Source organism: Oratosquilla oratoria, chromosome 17 (assembly GCF_046742065.1).
Source record: "Oratosquilla oratoria isolate Oo_2021 chromosome 17, ASM4674206v1, whole genome shotgun sequence".
Lineage (NCBI taxonomy): Eukaryota > Metazoa > Arthropoda > Malacostraca > Stomatopoda > Squillidae > Oratosquilla > Oratosquilla oratoria.
In genome coordinates this window covers 53,220,472-53,247,687 of record NC_134793.1, presented here as the reverse complement: position 1 = coordinate 53,247,687, position 27,216 = coordinate 53,220,472, and the positions used below count along the sequence as shown (strand labels likewise).

At 40.6% G+C, this 27,216-nt stretch overlaps 1 protein-coding gene across 1 annotated transcript in view; it reads left to right on the top strand.

Annotated features, from left to right (window-relative positions):
- The first annotated feature begins 950 nt into the window (after positions 1 to 950).
- MetRS (methionyl-tRNA synthetase 1) overlaps positions 951 to 27,216 on the top strand; it is a 39,782-nt gene continuing 13,516 nt past the window's right edge. Inside the window, exons 1-9 of the mRNA XM_076201008.1 lie at positions 951 to 1,218; positions 2,312 to 2,481; positions 7,810 to 7,935; positions 8,788 to 8,928; positions 9,179 to 9,316; positions 10,402 to 10,505; positions 15,468 to 15,584; positions 23,909 to 24,112; positions 24,966 to 25,055. Of these exons, the coding sequence (XP_076057123.1) occupies positions 1,116 to 1,218; positions 2,312 to 2,481; positions 7,810 to 7,935; positions 8,788 to 8,928; positions 9,179 to 9,316; positions 10,402 to 10,505; positions 15,468 to 15,584; positions 23,909 to 24,112; positions 24,966 to 25,055 (1,193 nt within the window). The 5' untranslated portion in view covers positions 951 to 1,115. The remainder of the gene's footprint in view (positions 1,219 to 2,311; positions 2,482 to 7,809; positions 7,936 to 8,787; positions 8,929 to 9,178; positions 9,317 to 10,401; positions 10,506 to 15,467; positions 15,585 to 23,908; positions 24,113 to 24,965; positions 25,056 to 27,216) is intronic.

The window sequence follows — 27,216 nt, the reverse complement described above, 5'->3', positions numbered from 1 at the left end:
GGTCCTCCCCACCCCACGCCCCCGCTCGACCATGCAATGCAACAATTCTCACCCAACCTTATGTCTCCACAGCTCCATACTCAACCGACCTCCCATCACCAGGCCTCCGACCTCGACAACACCACCCTGCACTCGAGCCCCCCTCCATCAAGGCCCTCCTCGCCAGACATGCCCCATGACGGCATGACCACTCGTTCGGGGCGATTGATCCGAAGGCCAGACCGGTTCAAGTACGTCGCGCGCGTCGCTCCCTATCCTCCTCGACGCCCGCTTTCGAAGAGCGGGGGGAGTGGTGTAGTGACGTGATGCATCCTACGACCCGTTACACACTGATCAAAGAAATCTTCGGAACTAGCTTTTCCAAGTTCCTGTAGTTGGCAAGCGTAGTTCGCAAGGGTGTCCCTGCCAGCCAGCGGTCAGCCAATCAGGAACTTGGAAGGCTCCTCACGTTCCCGCCAGCCTCCCTTAAAAGGTCGGCGTTTCGCCGAGATGGGCAGAACAGTACCAACTAGCACACACAACAAGATCTCCTCGTCCAATCTTCTAGCTGTCCCATCGAGCCTCGCCGTCATCATCTGCTACCGCCTCGCTGACGTTAGGCTCCACGTCCAGCTACAACCATAAGCTCCACTAAGCTATGGCCTTAGTCCGAGCTTCACCTATATTTCTCATGTAACACTTCTAGTGTCGCACATTGTGGCTAATTACCAAAAGAAAGAGATTAGATATTTTGTGTTGATTTTCATTTGTCCTGCCGTTGCTCCGAACTAAAACTACTACAGCATCTTTCAATATATTATATTGTTTGTAAATTTATAATGGTTATCTAGAACTTTCAATCTTGATAGTTGTTATCTAGATCTAGAGCATTTCAACTTGGTAATGTTTATCTAGAACATTTAAGATTTTTTTGTTCCTAACGTTACGCGTCCTAAAGTCCAAAACATTTATATTTGTGTAGTTACATTCCTAAAATTACCATAGCTGTCGGACGATCAGAGCTGCTGCTGACAGAGCACGTTTGCAAAACATTTGTAAAGAGCAAGCTGGGAGGAATTTCGGGACACATATTGAATGTATAAAATCGTTTCATAAAAAAAATCGAGTCCTAAAGAATGGAGCTTTTAGCCACAAAGAATAGTGCACATGGTCTTAAAGTACTTTTAGCAGCTAAATTAACAGGCAATGAAATTAACATCATTTCAAATGCAGAAGCAGGTATGTTGAAATAAATATTAGTTATACTTCTGTATTCGAGGTACGGAACAATGTGACTTACCATTTGCTGGTTAATTTTCACTTTACTGGTAATCATTTAGTGGAATTTTGCTGCCACATACGAATGTCATAGTTGTGATTTCTACCACCATATAATATATTTTAAAACCATGTTTTTCATGGAAAATTGCATAATCTAAATGCACCAAATTTCTGGGTATTAATTTATTTTTGTAACATTCAGAGTGAATGTTACAACTATAACTTTATATTTTATAATGGTAGTATTATGATGAACCATCATATACCAGGCAGCTAATCCTGCCTGCAAGAATTTGACTCATTGAAAAGGTTAAAGTATGATAAATTCGTCTACTCAAACCTAACCTACTTAACCTAACCTTTGTAACGTAACTGTGGTGGGCTGACTTGGTTGAGTAGATGGGCCAAGTTGTCCCTGCACCATATTATGTATATCTATATGGAGGGGGAGGGTTATACTTTTATAAAGACTTATCTAGATGTAGCCTTCAGATTTATTGCTTTACCCTTACTTTGGCTCGATATTACTTCATTTATGATATTTATGACTACCATCACTGTGTCCCATTTTATCTTTGCATTCATGTCTCCCATAGGCTCATAAAATGATAGATGCACATCTGAGCAAGAGCCTTCAATACTACTCACCTATTTGATTACATTACAGAAGGACAACCAAGTGAAAAAAGAAAACACTAGAAGTATTCTACACAGAGCTACAACAGCCTTTGATATACACCACACAACACATCAATATGAAAACATAGGAAACTTTAATTACTTTGAATGGATGAGCACGGGGCTTGCCATAGGCATAGGATAAATAGGGGGGGGGGTAAATTAGTTCCAGCTACCTGATCTTGCTGTGGAGTTGTACCCAGCTACATGACCTTTGATCTGAGAAGTGTGATAGGGAACGAGCTATCTTGGCAGTATTGACATAGGATGGGTTGTTAAACAAGTTTTAATTGTGCATGATGTGAATGTGTCCTTCAACTTAAACTCCTCCCTTGTATGCAGTATATATTTACCTTTGGGCATCTTTCCTCAGACCGGCGCTTAAGGGATGCCATTTTAAAAGTGACGAGCAAACAGGGTATTGTTTGCGAAGTGAGCAGCAACAGTGCAACTCTCTATCTCTATTCAATTTCTTCCAAGTCATCACTCTGCAGAGACCCTGAGGTTGCAGAATGGCTTGAGTGGGAGGCAGCAACTTTACAAGTAAGCTATTTGTTATCATTTTGTTGTCAGTGTAACTAGAATTGAACTAAAAAAAATTAATGTTTTATAATTTAGTTGAGGATGGTCATATGAATGAGTAAGTGTTCCACATTCCCTTTACTGGGTTTCTAACTGAATAGTTATGTGTAGTCAATACTTTAAAGAGTTTAGTGGCACCTGTATGGACCAGAGTCACAGCAGTCTTTTATATTTGGTGACAAATATCCACTAATAGAGGAATGGAGAGTCATTTGACCACATATTCCTTATCCATCCATCCTTTTCTTAACACCACTGATTTATGAATCTTTCAAAAAGTCTCCATCCATCATCCATTTGCTTAACATGACCAAACCACCTCAGAATAGTTTGTGATGTAACCACCCTCTCTTTCTCTCTCTCTCTCTCTCTCTCTCTCTCTCTCTCTCTCTCAATATATATATATATATATATATATGAGTGGTAGGGTGGTGAGTTTAAACGCCAAGAATCCGTTGAAGTTTTATTTCTGACGTTTCGTCCAACTAGGACTTCTTCAGAGTGTACACAAATAGAACAATGACAACTTATATACCCGCACAGCTCACCCCGTTCCCCCTCGTTCCCCCTCGTCAAGCTGGCGAGGATAGCAAGCGGACTAATCATCCATGAGGCAAGGCGAAAGAGAGATGGCAGCAGCATTGACCGAGGGGGAACGGGGTGAGCTGTGCGGGTATATAAGTTGTCATTGTTCTATTTGTGTACACTCTGAAGAAGTCCTAGTTGGACGAAACGTCAGAAATAAAACTTCAACGGATTCTTGGCGTTTAAACTCACCACCCTACCACTCATTCTGTCTTCACACCTCAATATATATATATATATAATATATATATATATATATATGTAATATATATATATATATATGATATATATATTAGAAGAGGAACAGAGGGAGTAATTGATGAGGAACAATGTGGATTTAGGACAGGTAGAGGTTGCATAGACCAGATTTTTGTGGTAAGATAGATGTGTGAGAAACCTATAGGAAAAGGTAAGGATGTTTTTTGGGCTTTTATGGATCTGGAAAAGGCTTATGACAAGGTAGACAGGAAGGCACTGTGGGAGGTTTTGCAGATATACGGGATAGGAGGAAAGCTTTTAGGAGCTGTCAGGAGTTTTTATGAGAGTAGTAGAGCATGTGTCAGGATTAGAAATAGAGAGAGTGAGTGATTCGAGGTAAAGGTGGGACTTCGTCAAGGATGTGTTTTTTCTCCCTGACTGTTCAACTTATACATGAATGGGCTGGTGTGAGAGGTAAATGCAAGGGTGGTGGGTCAGGGATTGGAGATGGTTAAAGAAAATAGAGAAAAGTAGGAGGTGAGCCAGTTGTTGTTTGCAGACAACACTGCACTTGTAGCAGGATTGGAGGAGGGATTGATGAAGTTAGTGACAGAGCTTGGGAGAGTGTGTGAAAGAAGAAAGTTGAAGATAAATATGGGTAAAAGTAATGTGATGAGATGTACCTGGGGTGAAAGTGGCAGCAGACTGGAAGTGAGCATTAAGGGGGAGCGACTGGAGGTAGTGGATAGTTTTAGATACTTGGGTGCAAATGTGGCAGGAAAGGGAGGAGTGAAGGTGGAGGTAGAATGTAGATTGAGAGAAACAAGTAAATGTCTTGGTGGATTAAAAAGTGTAATGAGAAATAGACATTTGGGAATGGATGCTAAGAGGAGATTGTATGAAGGAGTGATTGTGCCAACAGCATTGTATGGGGCAGAAACATGGAACATAAGAGAGGAAGAGAGAAGGAGTTTGAATGTGTTTGAGATGAGGTGTCTGAGAAGTATGATGGGGGTTACTAGGCTAGATAGAGTGAGAAATGAGGAGGTAAGGAGGAGAACAGGGGTGATAATGGAGTTGGGAGATAGGGTTGATCAAAGAGTGTTGGGATGGTTTGGACACATGGAAAGAATGAGTGAAGAAAGACTAGTAAAAGAGGTATGGAAGGCAGATATGGAGGGAGTAAACATGAGGGGGCAACCTAGGATGAGATGAATGGATGGGGTGAAAGGGGCTTTGGGGAAGAGGGGAATGTCTGTTGAGGAAGGACAGGAGAGGACAGAAGATAGAAGTGAATGGAGAATGGTTGTATATGGATGATGTGATGCATGAGGTGGAATGGGCAGGGGGATGGGGGGGTGAGGTAGTATGTGTGAGAAAAATTTGATGGAGCCCAAAGGGATTTCTCCCTGTCTTCTCCTTTTCTGCATGAGGGGACGGAGAGGGGGGGTCACTGATTTAATGAAGCAGCCTTGCTGTGGATGTGCTCTGTCTTGAGTCACTGCTTCTGACCCAGGGCAGTGGACAAGATGCATTTTTCCTCCCTTGTAAGGGGGAAAAAGCCTTTGGTATATGTATGTATGTATATCCAAACAAAACTCAACTGACAAAGAACATGTTGAGAGCAAGGAATCTTCAGAGGATGAATGCCCAGAATGAGCAGGAATAAGGGCTGGTGAGCTCATCAGAATGCACTACTGCATGCATGCTAATTGCATATATAAATGCACACCAACAATCAGACACCGCACCAGACCAGACACATGATTTAGTTGGTTTGTCATCAAATATGTGTATGAAGGTTTGAAGGCATGAAATGGTAGGCCTTATTCCCTGTGTGTTCAGGGCATTCATCCTCTGAAGATTCCTTGCTCTTGACATGTTCTTTGTCAGTTGAGTTTTGTTTGGACATCCGAAATGGTTCATACATGTATTCTTGGAACACGAGAAGGCATCCAAATCTGATAAATCTTCTTATTTTAATGCAAAATCCCCATAGTGTTTGTGGACATGTCCAAGAATGTAAACAACATTACCTATGTCATCAGTTACCCAAGCAGTGGAAAATGTAACTACGAGATTGAAAAGTTCGTATGCTATCAGGCACTTTTTGGATCATGCTATTTGGATAAAATCAAGACTATAAAATGCTTGAAATGTGCATTTTAGTGTTCTAACTTCTTCGAAGTTATATTTTCATACATGATATAACAAAAAATAAAGAAACCCAAAACCTTCTCAGTTGACCTTTAAACTACTCCATGGGAAGTGAGCCCATTACAAAAACAAAAGAGGAGAAAGACTTGGGAATCTTGATAAAAGACAACCTGTCACCTGACAGACATATCAGCAGGATATTGGAAGTGACATACGGACTACTGCAAGGTATTAAAGTGGTATTCCACTACATATATGAAGGGATGATGAAAAAACCCATTGAAGCTGATACAAATGAAACAGGAATATGTGTCAATAGTATGGTCTCCACACAAAGTGAAGGATATAAACAAGATCAAGAGAATGCAAAGGGCAGCAACCAAACTGGTCCCCAGCCTGGCAGATAAACCATATGAGGAAAGACTAAAAGCACTGGGTCTGCCAACTTTGAAAGATTGAAGAGAAAGAGGTGATATGATTACAGTGTTCAGGTCACTAATGGGGATAGATTGCATTGACAGAAGAGATCTCCTGATTAAAGATGGGAGGGCTTTAAGAGGTCATGGGAGTAAATTAAGAAAGACCACATGTCTAAAGGATGTGAAGAAATACAGTTTTCCATATAGATGCATAAATATGTGGAATAGCTTAGAAGGTGATAACATAAGAATGAAGGAGACTGCAAGAGACCATAAGGCCTACACTAGGCAGCTCCGTATCCATCACCACCTGTCATCCCCATCCATAAAGTTGTCTAATCTTTTCTTAATACAACTAATAGTTTCAGCGCTTACTACGTGATTACTAAGTTTATTCCGTTCATCGACCACCCTATTAGTAAACCAATTCTTGCCTATTTCCTTTTTAAATCTAAATTTGTCCAATTTATAACCATTACTGCGAGTCCTGCCCTGTTGTTTTAATATGATGACAACAGGGCAGGATATAGTGATATAGCTCAAGCTCAAACAATACACAAGTTCAAATCTAATTGGAAATCAAAGATATAGATTAAGATGGAACTGTACATGAATTTGAGTGTAGGTATGTTAGAAAATTAGAGTAGGAGATGGGACCCAATCAGCATTGCTCCTTTCATGTATACTACAATTAAGTAGATAGACTTAGGTAAATACAGCTGTCGATGGTCTTTGCAGGGACTAGGCTCTTGTGAGCACTTACCTGCTACAACATTTCAGTGGGCATCCCATTAAGAAGTAGCTATACAGGCAGCATGTTCAGCAGCCAGAGCACCTACTGCCTCTGCAAGGAATTCATGGGAGAGTGTTTTTCTCTACTAGAGTTCTTGGAAGCAGTGGGGCACTGTATATGCCTTGGATAAATGTACATATTTCACTATCTGTGAAATGCACTTATATTGTGGAAAGCAGAGGTGGAGGAAGTGAACTTGAGGGGATAACTGAGGATGAGATAGATGGATGGGGTGAAGGGGCATTGAACAAGAGGGGAATGTCTGTTGAGCAAGGAAGGGAGGAGATAGGGATGCATGGAGAGTGACTGTGTATAGATGATACTGTTATGCAAGGAAAGGAGGGGTGGGGGATTGGGGATAGGAGGTACTTATGTACGAGTGATATTTTGACACTCTCCATCTTCTCTTTTTCTGCATGGAGAGGGAAATGGCTTTGCTGTGGATGTACTGTGTCTTGCTACATTGCCTCAGACCCAGGGCAGTAGGTGGGATACAGGGATGACCTGTCATCCACAAGGAGTTAAGATGAGAAAGGGGAAAGGGTGGTGGATGGAAGTGGAAGGGATGGGTGTAGATATGTGCCATTGGCATGGCTACCTTCCTTATATGGTGGAAAAAGCTCTTGGTATATAGATAAAGATTAAATGCATATTATGTATATTGCACATATTTGTCAGTGTAAAATAAAAGTGTCCTTAGTGTATATCGGTGTCTTGTGTTGATATGATATAATTAGCCTTAAAAACTTGGGAGCATTTGTCTCATTTTCCATTAACCCCTTCGTTACCGACCCATCAACCTTATGTAAACAAACGTTTCAAACTGTCCCACGAATGGCTGGAGCCTTATGTTTGTAAACACAGACACTTGCCACCATGTGGGTAGAAATAACCCAGAAACCGAGGCCTTGAGAGCCCTCAATACACACAGCTTATAACTGTGACACGTGCGTGTCACGGGGAGCACGCTCGGTTCCTGGTGGGTGCACTCAGCCGTGACACACAGGTGTCACAAAACACACATCCGGTACTCAAGGGGTTAAGGGTGTGAGCATATATCTTGCGAGAATTTGTCTTGTGAGCATTTACCTGTGCACCGATAATGAATTTTGCTCATTGACACTTTGTTTTTAACAGCCTGTTTTGTTGCCATATCTGCAATCTGTGGCAAGTGGTCGGGAAGACAAGACTCTGCAGACTCACCTGGCTGAATGTCTTACATTCCTAAGTTCTTATTTAGAAGGGAAGACCTACCTCTGTAAGGTAAGAGAAGAACTTGGAATATAAGGTGGCAAAAGGAAGAGTGTGAATGTTTTTGAGATCAAGTGTTTTGTATTTGTGGGAGTGGATGGGAGTTGAACTATGCCTTTTGACTTTGGCCATCTCCCTGGTAAGGGGGAAGGAGCCCTAGGTATATGTATGTACAAGAATGGTTGGTTTAGGTGCGTAGTGGGTAAATGAGTAAAAGTAAAGTGATGAAATATACAAGGGGTAAGGATGGTAATCAAGTCTTAAAGGAGGAAGTCTATAGGAAATGGATAATTTTAAATATTTAACCCCTTCCATATGATGACGCCTACGGAGGTGTCATGAGGTGTGAGTGGGTATATGAGGATGCTGGCGTTGGCGTCTTGATTATATTTATTTTGTAATTGTACCTTAGTGATCCTCATATTCTGTGAACTGGCTTGATCATATTTTCTAAGATTATTAATATTTAGAGTGAAAGAGAACGAGTAGTAAGTAGTACAAATGTAACTTTATATTTTAAAATGCGAGTATTGTGGTGCATCATCGAATCATTGTACATTAGGCAGCTGATGCTGCCTGCGAGAGTTTCACTCATACTGAAGAGGTTAAGGGCACACATAGCAGGCAATGAAGGAGTGGGGTTGTAGGTAAACTGTAAAGTGAGGGAAGTGAGTAAATGTATTGTGGTATAAAAGCATTGGTAATCACTGAGAGAATGCTTATGTTCATAGTCCTTACAATGTCTATTTTGTGTCTTTTCCAGAAATGCAAATCAAATGTATGTTTATATAGTATCCTCACATATGATTATGTTATTGAATATATCATTACTAGACTTCTAACAATTTTGCTTTATTAATGCAGCAATTTGGACCAGCTGATGTTGTGGTGTTCAGTTCTTTGATCACTCTCTTGGCACAAGACAAGAGTAAATCTTTCCTTACAACTGGGCATTCCAAAGTGTTCTCATACTTAAATAATCTTATGAACATAGCTGAGGTTAAGGTAAAGCATTTTTGTGCAGTACTTCCTTTTATTTAAAGGATTTTATTAGTACAGTTGCAACACCCATGTTTTATTAACATTTGAAAAATACCTGAAAAACATAGCTTTTGAATATATATTAGAATTTATTTTAATTCAAATATAATTTCAAGTCTAGCATAAAAGTTTTGGAAATATTTGTAGTTGTGTTGATTTTTCACATAATTTTTTAAAGAAAAACTGTTGAGCCACAATTTCTCATTGACTGCAGGAATGTATCAGGTCTTGGTATGGTGCAAATATTGTGCTAACACCATGGATTTCTGGTGTAAGTGCCCCACCCTCTTCTGCTTTTGACACTGCAAGCCTCATGAAGTCTCTACCTACTTCTTCAGTAAAAGCTGAGGAGGTAAGGATTGCCATTGCTAATAAGTATTTGATTTTTATATCAACAGGTAAGATAAAAGGGAAACAAACGGGTGGGTATGGGTGCATTCCTTGGGTGGCTACCAACTTTATAAGGGGGAAAAAGCTTATTAGAATGTAGATAGATATTAGTAATATAATGTACACTTGAGGGAATTAAAGATTTTTAATATGTGCAAGTACTAGAGGCAAAGAAGATAGTAGAAGAGAAAAAGCAGGCATTCACAGATTGTTTACAAAATAGGATGAAAAAATCATTTGAGAAGTACAAAGAAAAGAGAAGTAAAGCATAAAATAAAGGAGGCAAAAAGGAGAGCAGATGTGAAATGTGGTAAGAGTATGACAGAAAATAAAGTATTAAAAAGATGTTTTGGAAAGAAATTAAGAGAGGAAGAGAAGGTGAATCAAGTAGAGAAGAAAAGGTAAAAGGTGCAGATGGAGAGATGATGGAAGAGACTGCAGTAAGAGGAAGATGGCCAAAGTATTTTAGGGAGTTGCTAAATATAAAGGAGGATAGGGAGGGAAAGGTAGTTGCAGTGGGATGCGCTAAGAAAATGACAGTGATGAATGAGGAAAATGGAAGAGAAATAAGGAATGATGAAGTGAAGGCAGTTGTTAAGAAGGTGAGAGCAGGTAAGGCACCTGGGATGGATGGGTGTCATGTAGAATGTCTATAAAAAGGAGGTACATTAATGGTGGACTGGCTGGTGAGGTTATTTAATGTTTGTTTAAAAGAGGGTAGAGTGCCAGAGGACTGGAGGAGTGCCTGTATAGTTTCGCTTTACAAGGGACAAGGGGATAAGTGTGAGTAGTAGTTTCAGAGGGATCAGTTTAAGGGTAGTTGGGAAGGTTTATGGGAGGGTTTTGATTGAGAGGATTAGGATAGGAACAGAGGGAGTAATTAGTGAGGAACAGTGTGAGTTTAGTTTTAGCCCAATTTTATTCTAGATAAGATTCGATGGGTATGTGCTAGGAAAAAATTGTAAAGTATACAACCAGATTGCAGGTGTACATTTACTTGTTGGGTTCTGTCCTTAGAGGTACTAAAGAAAGCACCTTGGTTGACAGGGAAGCAGTAAAGAAGCAGTGACAACCCCAGAGGAAATTGAAGCTGCCAGGACAAGTTGGACAAAAGGAGCTCCTACAATCAAACAAAAAAAGACCACCCCTGTGTAAGAGATATTAAGAGTAGAATTTATCTATGTGTATATGGGTTTTCATTATTAGAATAGGGGGAAATTTGACTTGAAGTAGTGAAACACTGAAGAGTCTTTTGCAAAGGGGAGGGAATATATCAGTACTAGTGTTGACCATGTAGTTATGTGAAGTCATTATTTTAGTGAATTTTTGAAGCAGCCCTGTGGAACAGAGCCTTGCATCATCTATGTTAGAGAAAATCTGTAGTCATAGAGGAATGAATACATATACTAAAGGCTCTTTCCCCCTTACAAGGGAGTTAGCCAAAAACCAAAGGCATAAAATCTACTCCCATCCACCCCCTCCCTCTTATCTTGGCTCCTGGATGATGGGTCATTCCTGCATCTTGCCCACTGCCCAGGGTAAGAAGCAGTGTCGCAAGACACAGCACATCCACAGCAAGGCCACTTCATTAAATTGGTGACCCCCCTTTTCCTTCTGCAGAAATGGAGAAGACTGGGGGAAATCCCTTCAGGACACATCAATTTATTTTTCATACATATTCCATCCCCCCATCCCCCACCCACTCCCTTTTATGCATCACAGCATCATCTATATACAACCATTCTCCATTCACCCCTATCTGTCCTCTCCCATCCTTCCTATCCTTCCTCAACAGACATTCCCCTCTTTCCCAATGCCCCTTTTACCCCATCCATTCATCTTATCCTTGGTCACCCCCCTCATGTTCACTCCTTCCACCTCTGCCTTCTGCACCTCTTTTACTAATCTTTCTTCACTTATTCTTTCCATGTGTCCAAACCATCCCAATATTCTTTCATCAACCCTATCTCCCAACTTCCTTTCCACCTCTGCTCTCCTTCTCACTTCCTGTTTCTCACTCAGTCCAGCCTAGTAACCCCTATCATACTTCTCAGGGACCTCATCTCAAACACATTTAAACTCTTCCTCTCTTATGTTCCATATTTCTGCCCCATAGAGTGCTGTTGGTACAATCACTCCTTTATACAATCTCCTTATAGAATCCATTCTTAAATGTCAAATTCTCATTACATTTTTTTAACCACTTCAGTACAAGTCAAGTTCTCATGTCATTAGCTGCCATATGTATGATGCATCACACTATCCGCATCATAAAATATAAACTTACTGCTGTATTACTCATTCTCTTTTACTCTGAGTAATAATAAACACAGAAAACATTATCAAACTGGTTCACAAAATCTGTGGGTAACTCGTGTACAACTACAAAAAAAATATATAATCAAGATGCTGACACAGGCAACCTCATGTACCCACTCACACCTTGTGACACCTACGTAGGCGTCATCATACCAGAGTGGTTAATCCTTGAAGACATTTACTTGCTTCTCTCAATTTACATTCTACCTCAACCTCCACTCCTTACATTCTACCTCAACCTCCACACCTTCCTTTTTCACCACGTTCACCCCCAAATATTTGAAGCCATCCACTTCCTCCAGTCTTTCTCCCTTAATACTCATTTCCAATTTGCTGGTATCCTCTCCCCTTGTACATTTCATCACCTTACTTTTACCCACATTTATCTTCAACTTCCTTCTTTTACACAGCTTCCCCATCTCCGTCTCTAACTTCCTTAACCACTTCCATATGGTGATGCCTACGTAGGCGGCATGAGGAGCAAGTGGGTACTCAATTATGCCGACGTCGGCATCTTGATTATATTTATTGTAGTCGTACCTACGTAACCTCCATTCTCTCTAAACTGGCTTCATCATATTTTCTATGGCTATCAAAATACACGGGTGAAAGAGAACGAAGGTTGAGCACTGACTTTATTTTTTATAATGTGATTATTATGACGCAACATCGCACGTCGGGCAGCTAATGCTGCCAGACATGCGATGTGCCCCGGAGTGAAGAGGTTAATCCTTCTGATCCTGCTACAAGTGTCATCAGCAAACAACAACTGGCTTATATCCCATTTTTCTCCATTTTCTTCAACCATCTCTAATACCCTACCCTTTACCCTTGCATTTACCTATTGTGCCTTGGTGGATTAAAAAGTGTAATGAGAAATAGACATCTGGGAATGGATGCTAAGAGGAAGTTATATGAATGAGTGATTGTGCCAACAATATTGTACAGGGCAGAAACATGGAATATGAAAGAGGAAGAGAGAAGGAGTTTGAATGTGCTTGAGATGAAATGTCTGAGAAGTATGATAGGGGTTACTAGGCTGGATAGAGTTAGAAATGAGGAGGTGAAGAGGAGAACAGGGGTGGAAAGGGAACTGGGAGATAGGGTTGATGAAAGAGTATTAGGATGGTTTGGATGCATGGAAAGAATGAGTGAAGAAAAAAGTAAAAGAAGTGTGGAAGGCAGAGGTGGAAGGAGTGAATATGAGGGGGCATCCTAGGATGAGATGGATGGATGGGGTGAAAGGGGCATTACAAAAGAGAGGAATGTCTGTGGAGGAAGGATAGGAGAGGACAGAAGATGGGTGAATGGAGAGGGGTTGTGTATAGATGATGCTGTGAGACATGTGGGGGATGGGGGGTGAGGAAGTATGTCTGAGAACAAAAATTTTATGTCTTCTTCTTTTCTGCATGGGGGGACGGAGAGGGGGGGATCGCCGAATTTATGAAGTGGCCTTGCTATGGATGTGCTGTGTCTTGCGACACTGCTTCTGACCGAGGGCAGTGGACAGGATGCAGGGATGACCCATTATCCAGGAGGTGCCAAGATAGGAGGAAGGGAGGAGGGTGGAGGGGAGTGGAATATATAGGAAATGGAATGGGTGGGAGTGGTTTATGTCTTATTCTGTTTGGCTACCCCCCCCGTGTTGGGGGAAAAAGCCTTTGGTATATGTATGTACGTATGCCACCCCATCCATTTATATATTGAACAGCCATGGTGACATGACATATCCTTGGTAAAGTCTCACCTTTACCTCAAACCACTTGCTCTCTCCATTATTAATTCTAACACAGGCTCTATTACTCTTGATAATACCCTTAACTGTTCTTAACATCTTTCCTCCTATCCCATATATCTGCAATACCTCCCTCTGTGCCTTCCTGTCTATTATAAGTCTTTTCCAAATCCATAAAGGCCCCAAAAAATATCCTAACATTTTCATAAATCTTTTTCACATATCTGTCTTACTACAAAAATCTGATCCATGCAACTCCTATCTGTCCTAAACCCACACTGTTCCTCACCAATTACTCCCTCTGTTCCTCTCCTAATCCTCTCAGTCAAAACCCTTCCATAAGCCTTCCCAACTATAGTCAACAAACTGATCCCTCTGAAACTTTACTCACGCTTTCCCCTTTTCCTTTGCAAAGCGGAAATTATACTTGCAGTCCTCCGGCACTTTGCCCTCTATGAGACAAACATTAAAGAACCTCATCAGCCAGTCCACCGTCACTGTACCTGCCTTTTTAATACACTGCTTGACACCCATCTAACCCAGGTGGCTTACCTGATCTCATCATTTTAATAACTTCCCTCACCTTATCTTTTCTTATTTCTTCTCCATTTTCCTCACTCATCACTGTAATTTTCGTAGCACTTTCCACTGCAACTACCTTTCCCTCCCTGTCCTCCTTCACATTTAACGACTTCCAAAAATACTGCCCATCCTCCTCTTACTACTGTCTCTTCTATTGTCATCATCTCTCCATCAGCACCTTTTACCTTTTCTTCTGTACTTGATTTGCCCTCTCTTCTTCTCTTAAAATCTTTCCAAAACATCTTTTTATTACTTTCAAAATCTTCTGTCATACTCTTACCCCATTTCACATCTGCTTTCCTTTTGCTTCCTTTATCTTATGCTTTACTTCTCTTATCTTTGTACTTCTCATACGATTCTCTCGTTCTATTTTGCAACCAATTTGTGAATGCTTGTTCCTTCTCCTCCACAACTTTCTTGCTTCCTCATCCCACCACTCACTACCCTTTCTTCTGTTTCCTCCTGTCATCCTTGAATGAATATGGTATGGAATACGTATGGAATATACTGAAAGAAAAAGGTGAATTGGTAGTGGAGGAAGAATATTTGGTTTTAAGTAGGAAGAACTAAAGTGTTTAGAGGCAGTATGTGGGATGTGGAAGATCTGTGGAAACAAAAGGAAGGGTAGAACGAATTTGAACATGTTTTAAGATGAAGTGTCTAAGAAGCATTGTTGGGGCTATGAGAATGAATAAAGTAAGAAATGAAGAGGTAAGGCAGAGAGTAGGGGGTAGAGAGTGAATTGGCAGATAGAATACTGGAATTTGGGCATGTGGAAAGAATAAATGAAAAGACTTAACAAATAGACAGAGGTGGATGGAATGGAGGGGGCTTTAGATAAAAAGGGAATGTCTGTCAAGTGGGGAAGGGAGAGGAAAAGAGATAGGTGAAAGTGGTTACGAATGGATGATAAATTGATGCTGGCCAAAGGGATTTCTCTTTGCCTTCTCTAATTATTCTTGAGTGGACAAGGGGAGAAGGTCACCATATAATGAAGTGGTAGGGGTAAATCTTTTTTAGCTGTTGAGCCCTACTGTAGAGGTGCTGTGTCTTGGTGCTGTGGTCCAAGCACTGGGTGGAGGTCAGGTATGGTCCTTCATCCACAAGGAACTAATAATTTGGAAAACAAATGAGTGTTGGATGGGTGTAGCATGAACGGTGGGTGCATGCCTTTGCTGGCCACTTCCCTTATAAGGGAAAGAGGCCTTTAGGTATATGTATGTACTTTGTAATTATCAGGGTAGGATACACTAAATATGTAGTAAGATTTGTGTTTTTAGGGGTCACTTTATATAAAAAATACACCCACCTATATTTCTTTTAGAAACATAGGGTTGTCCTATACATAAATTGTTCTATATGTGGTAATATGTTGTATATTCCTTTCATCACCTAATTTGACATATATTGGAAAAAGTAAAGGAAAAGCAAATAAGTCCTCACCATGGATTTTAAATATGATATCTAAACTTTTCAGGTTACCTGTTCCTGGAGAGAGGAATATACTTATTACTTCAGCTCTTCCCTATGTCAACAATGTTCCACATCTTGGCAATATCATTGGTTCAGTTTTGTCAGCAGACTGCTTTGCAAGGTAAGACCCAGTATTTAATATATATTCAGTAAATGATTCTCTCTATTTTGCAATCAGTCTGTGAATGCTCGTTTCTTCTGTTCTATAACCTTCTTTGCTTCATCATCCCACCACTCGCTACCTTTCCTTCTATTTCATCCTGTCCTTGTTGTTCCACACACTATCTTTGCACACCTTGTGACTTCCTCCTTGAAACATCCCCATTCCTCCTCCACTCCTAGTTCTATTCTATCCTTCACTCCCACTCCTCTCTCAGCTTCTTCATGTACTCCTCCTTTTCTTTCTCATTTAAGCAGTTTACTCTAAGCATCTCCCTACCTTCTGTCCTTTTCCTCTTTCTTCATCTATCCTCCACTTTCAACTTACCTTCCACCAAAAAATTATATGGTATTCCACCATTCTCTCCCCTGAGAACATGTACATTCAAAACTCTTCCTACTTTTTTCCTGGTGTTACTCTTTGGGGGGTTAAATATTTGAAGTAGAGCTAATCTATTTATTCTAATTTTTCCAGGAACATAAATGTTTTGCTTTAAAATTTTATTTACACAACAAAACAATAACAACAAAAGGACTTTGATTGGCTGCATGTTGTTGTGGCAAAGTAGCATGCATGCATTTGATACTTTAGGGTCTATATGGGGCACCCCAATGGACCAGAGCCACACATCATTTTGTCTGTGATAGAGGAGGACTTGGCTCACAGAGAGTGTGAGTTTGGGAGTGTAATTGGGAGATATTCAGGAGTGAAGAAAGGGAGAGGGAGAGAAGGGGTGGCTATTACTAGTAAGTGAAGGGATAGGTAAATGTGTAGTGGAGTGGAATGAGGATTCCTCAAGGATAATGTGGATGAAGGTGAAACTGGGAAAGGAGATGTGGGTTTTTGTAAGTGCATATGGGCCTGGTAGTGAGAAGAGTGTAGAAGAAATGGAGGATTTTTTGATAGATTGAAATGAGTGCATAGAGGGATTAGGGAGGAACATCAGTGTAGTAGTATTGGGAGACCTTAATGCTAGGGTAGGAAATGAACCAATTGACGGAGTGGTTGGGAAATGTGGAGTTCCAGGAAAGAATCATAGTGAAGATGTGTCTAGAGAGTTGATGACAGCAAATACAGTGTTTTGGAAGAAAGTCAAGCATAAGTACACATGGGAGAGAGTGGTGGATGGAAGGATGGTAGATGGGGTTTTGATAGACTACATAGTGGTAACCAGGAGAAGAGTAGGACAAGTTTTGGATGTAAATGTTCTTGGGGAAGAAAGTGGGAGAATATCAGATAATTTTTTGGTGGAAGGTAAGTGGAAAGTGGAGGATAGACAGAGAAAGAGGAGAAAGATAGAAGGTAGGGAGGTGGTGCTTAAAGTAAACAGCTTAAATGAGAAAGAAAAGGAGAAGGAGTACAAGAAGGAGCTGAGAGAGGAATGGGAAGGAGTGAAGGATAGAATAGAACTAGGAGTGGAGGAGGAATGGGGATGTTTCAAGGAGGAAGTTAAGGTGTGCAGAGATGGTATGTGGAACAAGGAGGATGGGAAGAAATAAAAGGAAATGTAGTGAGTGTTGAGATAATGAAGGAAAGAAGGTTGTATAAGAGAAGATGTGAGCATTCACAGACTTTTTTTATTTATTTTATTATAGGTTTATTCAACAATATTAAATACAATTAGACATACATATATACATTTTTTTTTTTTACAAAATTGGTAGTTGAAAAGGGAGAGCGAGAAGCAAAGCTTATGGGGAGTTGCTCTCCCTTAAGGAAAAAATTATTTTTATTTATTTATTTTTGTTACATGGTAGTATGGTACATACACATCTACACACATATATACACACATACATGCATACACATATATACACACACACAATGACATGCGTCACGACGTCCGCTAACTCCGACCTCACGTAGAAATCGGGGGCACGAGCGAGCATCGCAACTTGTGGGGGTCAGGTGAGAGGTGAGAGGTCAGGTCGATTGTTGACGGGACGATAATTGCTTAATGCGCAGATCTGGGTCACCGTGACCTGCTGGAATAGAAAAAAAAAAGAGCGGCAGACTTGGGCAGTGCATGACAGTTTCTCCATGAATACAACCATGAAATGGACCTGAAGTGTTCAATATACTAATACTTATAGATTAAAGACTTTTTTAAGTATCGTTTACAGAATAGGACGAGAGAATCATATGAGAGGTACAAAGATAAGAGAAGTAAAGCATAAGATAAAAGAGGCAAAAAGGAAAGCAGAAGTGAAATGGGGTAAGAATATGACAATATTTTGAAAGAAATAAAAAGATGTTTTGGAAGTAAATTAAGAGGTGGTGAATCAAGTAGAGAAGAAAAAGTAAAAGGTGCAGATGAAGAGATGATAAAAGAAGAGACAGCAGTAAGAAGAAGATGGGCAGAGTATTTTAGGGAGTTTCTAAATGTGAAGTATGATAGGGAGGGAAAGGTAGTTGCAGTGGGAAGCCTTAACAAAATGACAGTGATGAGTGAGGAAAATGAAGGAGAAGTAAGGAAAGATGAGATGAAAGCAGTTATTAGAATAATGAGAACAGGTAAGGCACCTGGGCTGGATGGGTGTTATGTGGAGTGTCTGTAAAAGGGAGATAAAGTGATGGTGGACTGGCTGGTGAGGTTGTTTGACCCCTTAAATATGATGATGCTTATGTAGATATCATGAGGTGCAAGTGATTATGGTTATTTTATAGTTGTAGCTCAGTGACCATCTTATTCTGTGAACAGGCTTGATCACTTTTTCAGTGGTTACAAACATTCTGGGTGAAAAAGAACAAGAATAACAGCTGTAGCTATTTTATAAGGTACATATTGTGATACATCATCCTACTTCAGGCAGCTAATGTGCACGTCAAAATTTGACAAGTACCGTATTTTTCGGACCATAAGGCGCTTCGTACCATAAGGCGCACCCGTAATTTGCTATTCCCCGTCCTTACATAAGGCGCACCTGACCATAAGACGCACCTGGTTAGGTAGGTCAAACACCACCAGAGGCGCCACCGTCGATGACGAGCACAATAGCGCGTCATTTTATGCGCACGCCATGCAAACGGCCAAATTTACATACCGCGGGAAATTTCATTCATACAAATGTTATGCGAGTGTATTTACTACGATCGTAGTAAATTTCAAACAATTACATTATCAGTTACATGTCGGTACATAAAAACATAAGATAAACATGGCGGCTTGCATTCAGCAGTAAATCGAAAATTGGTTTATGTTTCAGTGTAAAAAATGAGCTAAATAAATTCAGTGTATTGGCAACTCACCAAAATGAACGAAAACTACTAGTCTCGCGGATTATTCTAATACCAAAATAAAGGCAGCGTGTTACGGAAGAGCTGAGAAATCGGTGGTACTAATTAGTTTTTTTTTTTTTCTTTTTTTTTTTTTTTATCGGGTCGGATTATCGGATAACATCAACGTCCATCCCGCCATCTTATCTATGATCACTGGTGGTATGAATCAAACTTCACTCTATTAAGTTTCTTACTATTATGTTATTAGTGTAATAGACTTATAGTTGAATTATTTGAACTTTTTTCTTTAAAATGTGTGATTTTCATGTAATATGATCAAAGAGAAGTTACGTTTTTATCCTCCGTAATATTACGGACCACAGCTACGATTCGTCCTGACCGCTGTCTATGATCATTGGTGGTATGGATCAAGCTACACTATTAAGTTTGTTACTGTTGTGTTATTAGTGTAATAGATTGCATATAGTTGAATTATTCAAACTATTTTCTTTAAATTGTGTGATTTTCATGTAATTTGACGGTATTCGTAGCTGTGGTGGGTAATTTTACAGAGGATAAAAACGTAATTCTTTGATTAAATTACATGGAAATCACACATTCTAAAGAAAATAGGTCAAATAATGCAACCATATGCTAAATTCTTATATAAAATTGTGCCTGTCAGTAAAAACCGTCATTGTTTACGTTTGATCGGCGATTAGTCAGACCGCACGTTTCGGCCCGATTTTCCCTTCAAAATGCAATATCTAGAGAACTAGGACAGCTAGATGGATAATTCAAATTGCATTGTACTCATAGCGACTTTCTGCATCCCATGAGAACTACTTCAGCTCAAATATCAGGAATTCCATTTTCATGTTGACCTAGCTAACCTGGTCTCGTCATCGGATAATCATGCAAATGTGAGTGCATTCAGAACTGAACATTTTCGTTGTTGAATGAGAAAAATCGGTTGGGATTTAGCAAAATTACAAAAATAAATGATATATTTTTTATTTTGGTCAGTGAAATCAGACCACCTCCATGGACGGTCTGCCCTGCCAATACCCCTATAAAACAACAAACATGTTACGGGAATTGTGGGGAATAAAACCAACAGTAGCAGTTTATTCCCGGAATTCTCTATTCAGTTAAAAACACAAGATATAACAATAGAAAATAAATTAATAATTTTGTAAATTATAATGTATCAACGTAATATGCAATTTTGTGAGCGGAAATAAAAAACAAAAAAAAATGCTGAAACGGATTTCGTAAGTAACGAAGTCGTGTCGGACGAATGGTACGCCATGTTTGTTATGATAGATGCCGACGTCGAAGAAATGAAAGGGTGATAAATTCGTCTAACCTAATCTAACCTGTGTTTAATAAATCATTACCTGCAAATTAAGTGTCATCAGGCTCGTCCTCGTGAGAGACGTTGGCGTCCCGAGCCTATGCTACCGACTTCTTTCATTACGTTGATACATTTTAATTTACAAAATTAATAATAAATCTTATATTGCTATATTGCGCCCATGATCGAAACTAAAAAAATACCCAAATGACTACAGTCTGAGTGGAGCAAGACTAGACCAATGCAAAATGGCTGTCTGTGTTGTGGACGCTATCATGTCATAGCCATGATAGCGTGAATGAATGCGGTGGCATGGGCCCGAAAACTGTCGAAGTTTTCGCAATTTTCTTGTCAAGATACATGCACCTTGGTTATAACTTGGTTGTAACTTTTGTTAAGCCTATGCACTGTCGCCGTCGGCAGGCTAGCTACGAAACGTGTCAAAATAGTACGTCACTATCCGAGGCATTTTTTTGCACTGAAGCCACACATAAGGCGCACCGCACGATAAGGCGCACCACCCGATTTTGGCCGATTTTAAGGATTTTGCCCGTGCCTTATGGTCCGAAAAATACGGTATTGAAGAGTTTGATGTTTGTCTAAAAGAGGGGAGTGCCAGAGGACTGGAGGAATGCCTGTATAGTTCCACTTTACAAGGGAAAAGGGGACAAGTATGAGTGTAGTAGTTTCAGAGGGATCAATTTGTTGAGTGTAGTTGGGAAGGCTTATGGGAGGGTTTTGATTGAGAGGATTAGGAGAGGAACAGAGAGAGTAATTAGTGAGGAACAGTGTGGGTTTAGGACAGGTAGGGGTTGTGTAGATCAGATTTTTGTGGTAAGACAGATATGTGATAAAGCTATAGGAAAAGGTAAGGATGTTTTTTGGGCTTTTATGGATTTGGAAATGGCTTATGACAGTAGACAGGAAGGCACTGTGGAAGGTAAATATATGGGATAGGAGGAAAGCTTCTAGGAGCTGTCAAGAGTTTTTACGAGAGTAGTAGAGCATGTGTTAACCACTTCAGTACGGGACTTAAATCTCGCGGGCAGCAGCCAATGCCAGCCGTATGACGTGTCGTAATAATACTCGCATCATAAAATATAGTCACCGCTTATATCGATCGTTCTCTCTTTCACCCGCGAATTTTGAAAACCACAGAGAATGGGATTCAGGGCGCATTTGGGAGAATGTAAAAACACAGGGGCGACTACAATAAATATAATCAAGACGCCGATATGGCAGCGTCGCGAATCCACTTGCTCCTCATGACGCCTATGTGTGCGGCACCGTATGGAAGGGGTTAAAATTAGAAATGGAGAAAGTGAGTGGTTTGAGGTAAAGGTGGAACTTCGTCAGGGATGTGTTATGTCACCCTGGTTGTTCAATTTATACATAGATTGGGTGGTGTGAGAGGTAAATGCAAGGGTAGTGGGTCAGGGATTGGAGGTTGTTAAAAAAAATGGAGAAAAGTGGGAAATGAGCCCGCTGTCGTTTGTGGATGACACTGCGCTTGTGGTAGGATCAGAGGAGGGATTGAGGAAGTTAGTGATAGAGTTTGGGAAGGTGTGCAAAAGAAGGAAGTTGAAGATAAATGTGGGTAAAAGTAGGGTGATGAGATGTACAAGGGGAGAAAGTGGCAACAGACTGGAAGTGAGTATTAACCTGTACAGTGTTGGAGCCAATTTTTTTTTTTTTTTTTATTGCTTAAATCAACTGAAAATTATGTTAAACCAACAAATCTTGCTTATTTTGCTTGATCTTAGCTTAGAAGTGGAGAAACTGGGCTGATTTTTTCAAGATATGCGTGCGAAAGTTTGGTAGAACATCTGTAGACTTTCTTTTGCTCCTCACGCGAGTTGAACGAGGTAATTTTTCGGGGAAGCTTCGTTAGAATTTCAGAGAGTGAAGGAATTTTACATTTATGATGTTTCAAATCAATGTACAGTCACCCATAATAGTCTGACACTTACAGAAAACATGTTTATAAATAGTTTTTGTGGATTTTTTGGCAAATATTTATCACTTTGTTATGTGGTAAATTGATTCTTTGGCATCTTTTTTTTTATAATTTCATGGAGGATAGGTGATTGTGGTGTTTCTTATTGTTTTGGTAAATGTTTTAGTAAGCATCCATCACACCATTATTGCCTGGCCACATTTTGTATTATGCATTTATTACAAAAATTGGCAGTGTGAAATTGCCAGTTCTGTGTCTGAATATGTACTAAATAGCACCTGCCTAACTGTTGAAGTACAACTTCACCTCCTTGTACTTCGTTTCGTACACCAGAGTCGCCTAAATTACATCCTAAAGGCCGATTCTATACCTCAAGTTACCCCCTGAAAAACTGCTGCCGGGGTTGTTAGTTTGTCAATAAATAAAAATATTTTGGGTGTCTTTTATAGCCAATAGGTAGGGCTATTTGGTCATTACCACAGATTTGACCCTTGACATAATGCCTATTTTTGGTGAATTTTTGAATTTGCAATATACGACATATTCCGCTGACACTGTAGGGGTTAAGAGAGAGAGACTGGAGGAAGTGGATAGTTTTAGATACTTGGGTGCAAATGTGACGGGAAAGGGAGGAGTAGAGGTGGAGGTAAAATGTAGATTGAGAGAAGTGAGTAAATGCCTTGGGGGATTAAAAAGTATAATGAGAAATAGACATCTGGGAATGGATGCTAAAAGAAGGTTATATGAAGGAGTGATTGTGCCAATAGCATTGTAAGGGGCAGAAATATGGAACATGAGAGAGGAAGAGAGAAGGAGTTTGAATGTGTTTGAGATGAGGTGTCTGAGATGTATGATAGGGGTTACTTGGTTGGGTAGAGTGAGAAATGAGGAGGTGAGGAGGAGAATGGGAGTGGAAAGATTTGGGAGATAGGGTTGATGATAGAGTATTAGAATGATTTGGACACATGGGAAGAATGAGTGAAGAAAAACTAGTAAAAGAGGTATGGAAGGCAGAGGTGGAAGGAGTGAGCATGAGGGGTTGACATAGGATGAGATGGATGGATGGGGTAAAAGGGGCTTTGGGAAAGAGGGGAATGTCTGTTGAGGAAGGTTGGGAGAGGACAGAAGATGGGTGAATGGAGAGTGGTTGTATATGGATGATGCTGTGATGCATGAAATGGAGTGGGTGGGGGATGGGGGTGAGGGAGTATATGTGAGAACAAATTTGACACAGGCCGAAGGGATTTCTCCCCATCTCCTTTTCTGCATGAGGGGATGGAGGGGGGGGATTGCTGATTTAATGAAGCGGCCTTGCTGTGGATGTGCTGTGTCTTGTGACATGGCTTCTGACCCAGTGCAGTGGGCGAGATGCAAGGATGGCCCATCATTCAGGAAGTGCCAAGATAAGAGGGAGGGAAGAGGGTGGAGAGGAGTGGAGTATGATAGGAATGGAATGGGTGGGAGTGGTTTTTATGCCTTTGTTTTTTGGCTACCTCCCTTATAAGGGGGAAAAAGCCTAAGGTATATGTATGTATTGTTATAATTATTATTTATTCATTAATTTTTTGTTATTTCTTTATTTTTTCAAATTCTTAAATATTTGTAGGGTGACGTTTGTGTTTTTTAAACCATCACATTAGAGATAGGTATAATGGACATAGATTATAGTCAATTTTTTGTTAAACAACTGCATTAAAGGTTTATATTCCACAAGAACTGTAGTAATGATATTTATTAAATTTTTTCTTTAAGGTTCTGTCGAATGGAGGGGTGTAACACTGTTTATATTTGTGGTACGGATGAATATGGGACAGCTACTGAGACCAAAGCTCTTGCTGAGGGACTGACACCACAGGAAATCTGTAATAAGTATCATGCCATCCATGCAGATATCTACAAGTGGTTCAACATAAAGTTTGATTACTTTGGCAGGACCACTACTGAGGAACAGACACAGTGAGTAATCTTTAATTTGTTTAATCTGTTGTCATATAGACAGTAGACATCCACAAGGAGTGAAAATGAGAGGAAGGAAAGGATGGTGGATGGGAGTGGAATGGGTAGGAGTGGATGCATGTCTTTTGAGTTGGCTACCTCCCTAACGAGGGGGAGAAAGCCCTTGGTATATATTGTCATTAATTTCATCCCACTCTCACTTTTTTATGCCATTGCAAATGTCATTAAGTTTATTTGTTATTAATCAACTTATTCATGGTCCTGGTAAAGGTGTTTTTAGATGTTCATTGTCCATCAAACAGGAAAGATTGCAAAAGATAGGAGTGAATGGAGATTGTGAATAGGTGAAAAGATGAACCCTGAAAGGATGTTCTTGTTTGCATAATGATTCATTTTCTGTGAGTGAAGAAGGATTTTGCCATGTGGTGGAGCAGTGGAGGTACAATGGCTCTAGCTGTTGGGCCCTGCTGTGGAAAAGCTGTGTCTCATTACATTGCTTTTGACTTAGGCATTGTGGCAGGTGACAGGACAAATCTCAATCCCCAAAATGCTGATATGGGGGGAATAGTTGGATAGTAATATTTTGTATGATTTGGGTGTGTACCTAAACTCACCTGCTCACTGTATAAGGTGTTGCTGAGTCAAAGCATCCACCCACATCATACAAAAGAATCACTGAACCACCCATCCTGTCTCAGCATCTCATAGATAGTCACCCAGTTACCTGTGACATGAGTTGACTCAAGAGCAATGCAGTTTATAATGCTTAGATATTGATAAAAGTAGTTTTCATAATATGTCATATATGAAGTTTCTCATATCTTAGATTAAATAATTATTCTTTGTGTTTCAGAATTACCCAGGATATTTTCTGCAAGCTGGAGAAGAACAACAAAATTTGCAGAGATTCTGTGGATCAGCTTTACTGTGCAAATTGTGATAGGTATGGTCCACCTCTAGCATGGCTTTATTTCATTGTAAGAAAGCTAACTTCCTTCTAAGGAGTAAAAAGCAATGCATCAAGACATGGCACATCAACACCAAGGCCACTTCATTTAATCAGCGACTCTCCCTCTCTGTTTCCTCATACGGAAAAAGAGAAGACATGGAGAAATCTCTTTGGGCTGTGTCAAAATATCATTCACACTCTCCCTCATCCCCCTATCCCCCACCCACTCCCTTCCATGCATCACAGCATCCATACACAACCATTCTCCACTCACCCCTATCTTCTGTCTTTTCCCTTCCTTCCTCAACAGACATTCCTCTCTTTCCCAATGCCTCTTTTGTGTCATCCATCCATCTCATCCACCCTTATAAGAGAGGTAGCCAAGTCAAAGGTATATACTTACTCTCACCCCTTCCACTCCTGTCCACCATGTTTTTCCCTCCTCTCATCTTAGCTCCTCATGGATGAAAGGTTATCCCTGTATTCCACCCACTGCCCTGGGTCAGAAGCAGTGTAACAAGACACAGCACATCCACAGCAAGGCTGCTTCACTTAATTGGCAACCCCCACTCTCCATCCTGTTGTGCAGCAGAAGATAAGAGAGAAATCCCTCCAGGCTGTGTCAAAATATCATTCACACATAAGCATCCCCCACCCTTCCCTTCATTGCATAACAGTATCATCTATACACAGTCACTCTCCACTCATCCCTATCTCATGCCTTCTTCCTTCCTTGCTAAACAGACATTCCCCTCTTGCTCAATGCCCCCTTCACCCCATCTATCAATCTCATCCTCAATCATTCCCTCAAGTTCACTTCCTCCACCTCTGCTTTCCAAACCTCTTTTACTAGTCTTTCTTCACTCATTCATTCCATGTGTCCAAACCATCCCAATACTCTTTCATCCACCCTATCTCCCAACTCCCTTACCACCCCCGTTCTCCTCCTCACCTCCTCATTTCTCACCCTATCCAACCTAGTAACCCGTACCATACATCTCAGACATTTAATCTCAAACACATTTAAACTTTTCCTCTCTGCCTCTCTTAAATTCCAAGTCTCTGCCCCATACAGTACCATTGGCACAATCACACCTTCATACAACCTCCTCTTTGCATCTATTCCCAAATGTCTATTTCTCATAATGCTTTTTATTGGTTGGGAGTGGGTGCATGCCTTGGCTGGTTACCTCCCTTGTAAGGGAGAAGAGGCCTTTGGTATATAGATAGAATAGTATGGTTGGGAGATGGGCAACCCAATCCAGTGCTGAGGGGGAATGGGTGGTTGAATGGGTTTAAATTGTTTTGATGTGGTTGTGTACTTTAAGTCAAATCCTCCCCTCCCCTTTACAAGAGGGAAGGGTCTTTAATACACAAGTCTTAGGAAAAGTCTTTGCAGGAAATGTACATACTTATACTAATGGCTTTATCCCTTTTACAAGGGAGGTAACCAAAGTCAAAGGCATAAATCCTCTCCCACCCATTTCATTCCCACATACTCCACTCCCATTCACCACCCCTCCCTCCCTCTTTTCTTGGCTTCTGGACAACGGTTCATCCCTATATCTTGCCCACTGCCCTGGGTCAGAAGCAATATAGCAAGACACAGCACATCCACAGCAAGGCCGCTTCGTCAGTGACTCCCCCTCTCCATCCCCTCATACAGAAAAAGAGAAGATGAGGAGAAATCCCTTTGGGCTGTGTCATAATATCATTCACACATACTCCCTTGCCCCCTACCCTTCCATGCAACACAGCATCAACCATACACAACCATTCTCCACTCACCCCTATCTTCTGTCTTCTCCCTTCCTCAACAGACATTCCCCTCTTTCCCAAAGCTCCTTTTACCCCATCCATCCATCTCATCCATGGTTGCCCCCTCATGTTCACTCCTTCCTTCTCTGCCTTCCTGACCTCTTTTACTAATCTTTCTTCACTCATTCTTTCCATGTGTCCAAACCATTCCAAAACTCTTTCATCAACCCTATCTCCCAACTCCCTTTCCACCCCTGCTCTCCTCCTCATCTTCTTGTTTCTCACTCATTTCAGCCTAGTATGCCCTACCATACTTCTCAGGCATTTCATCTCAAACACATTTAAACTCTTCCTCTCTTTATGTTCCATGTTTCTGCCCCATGCAGTGCTGTCAGCA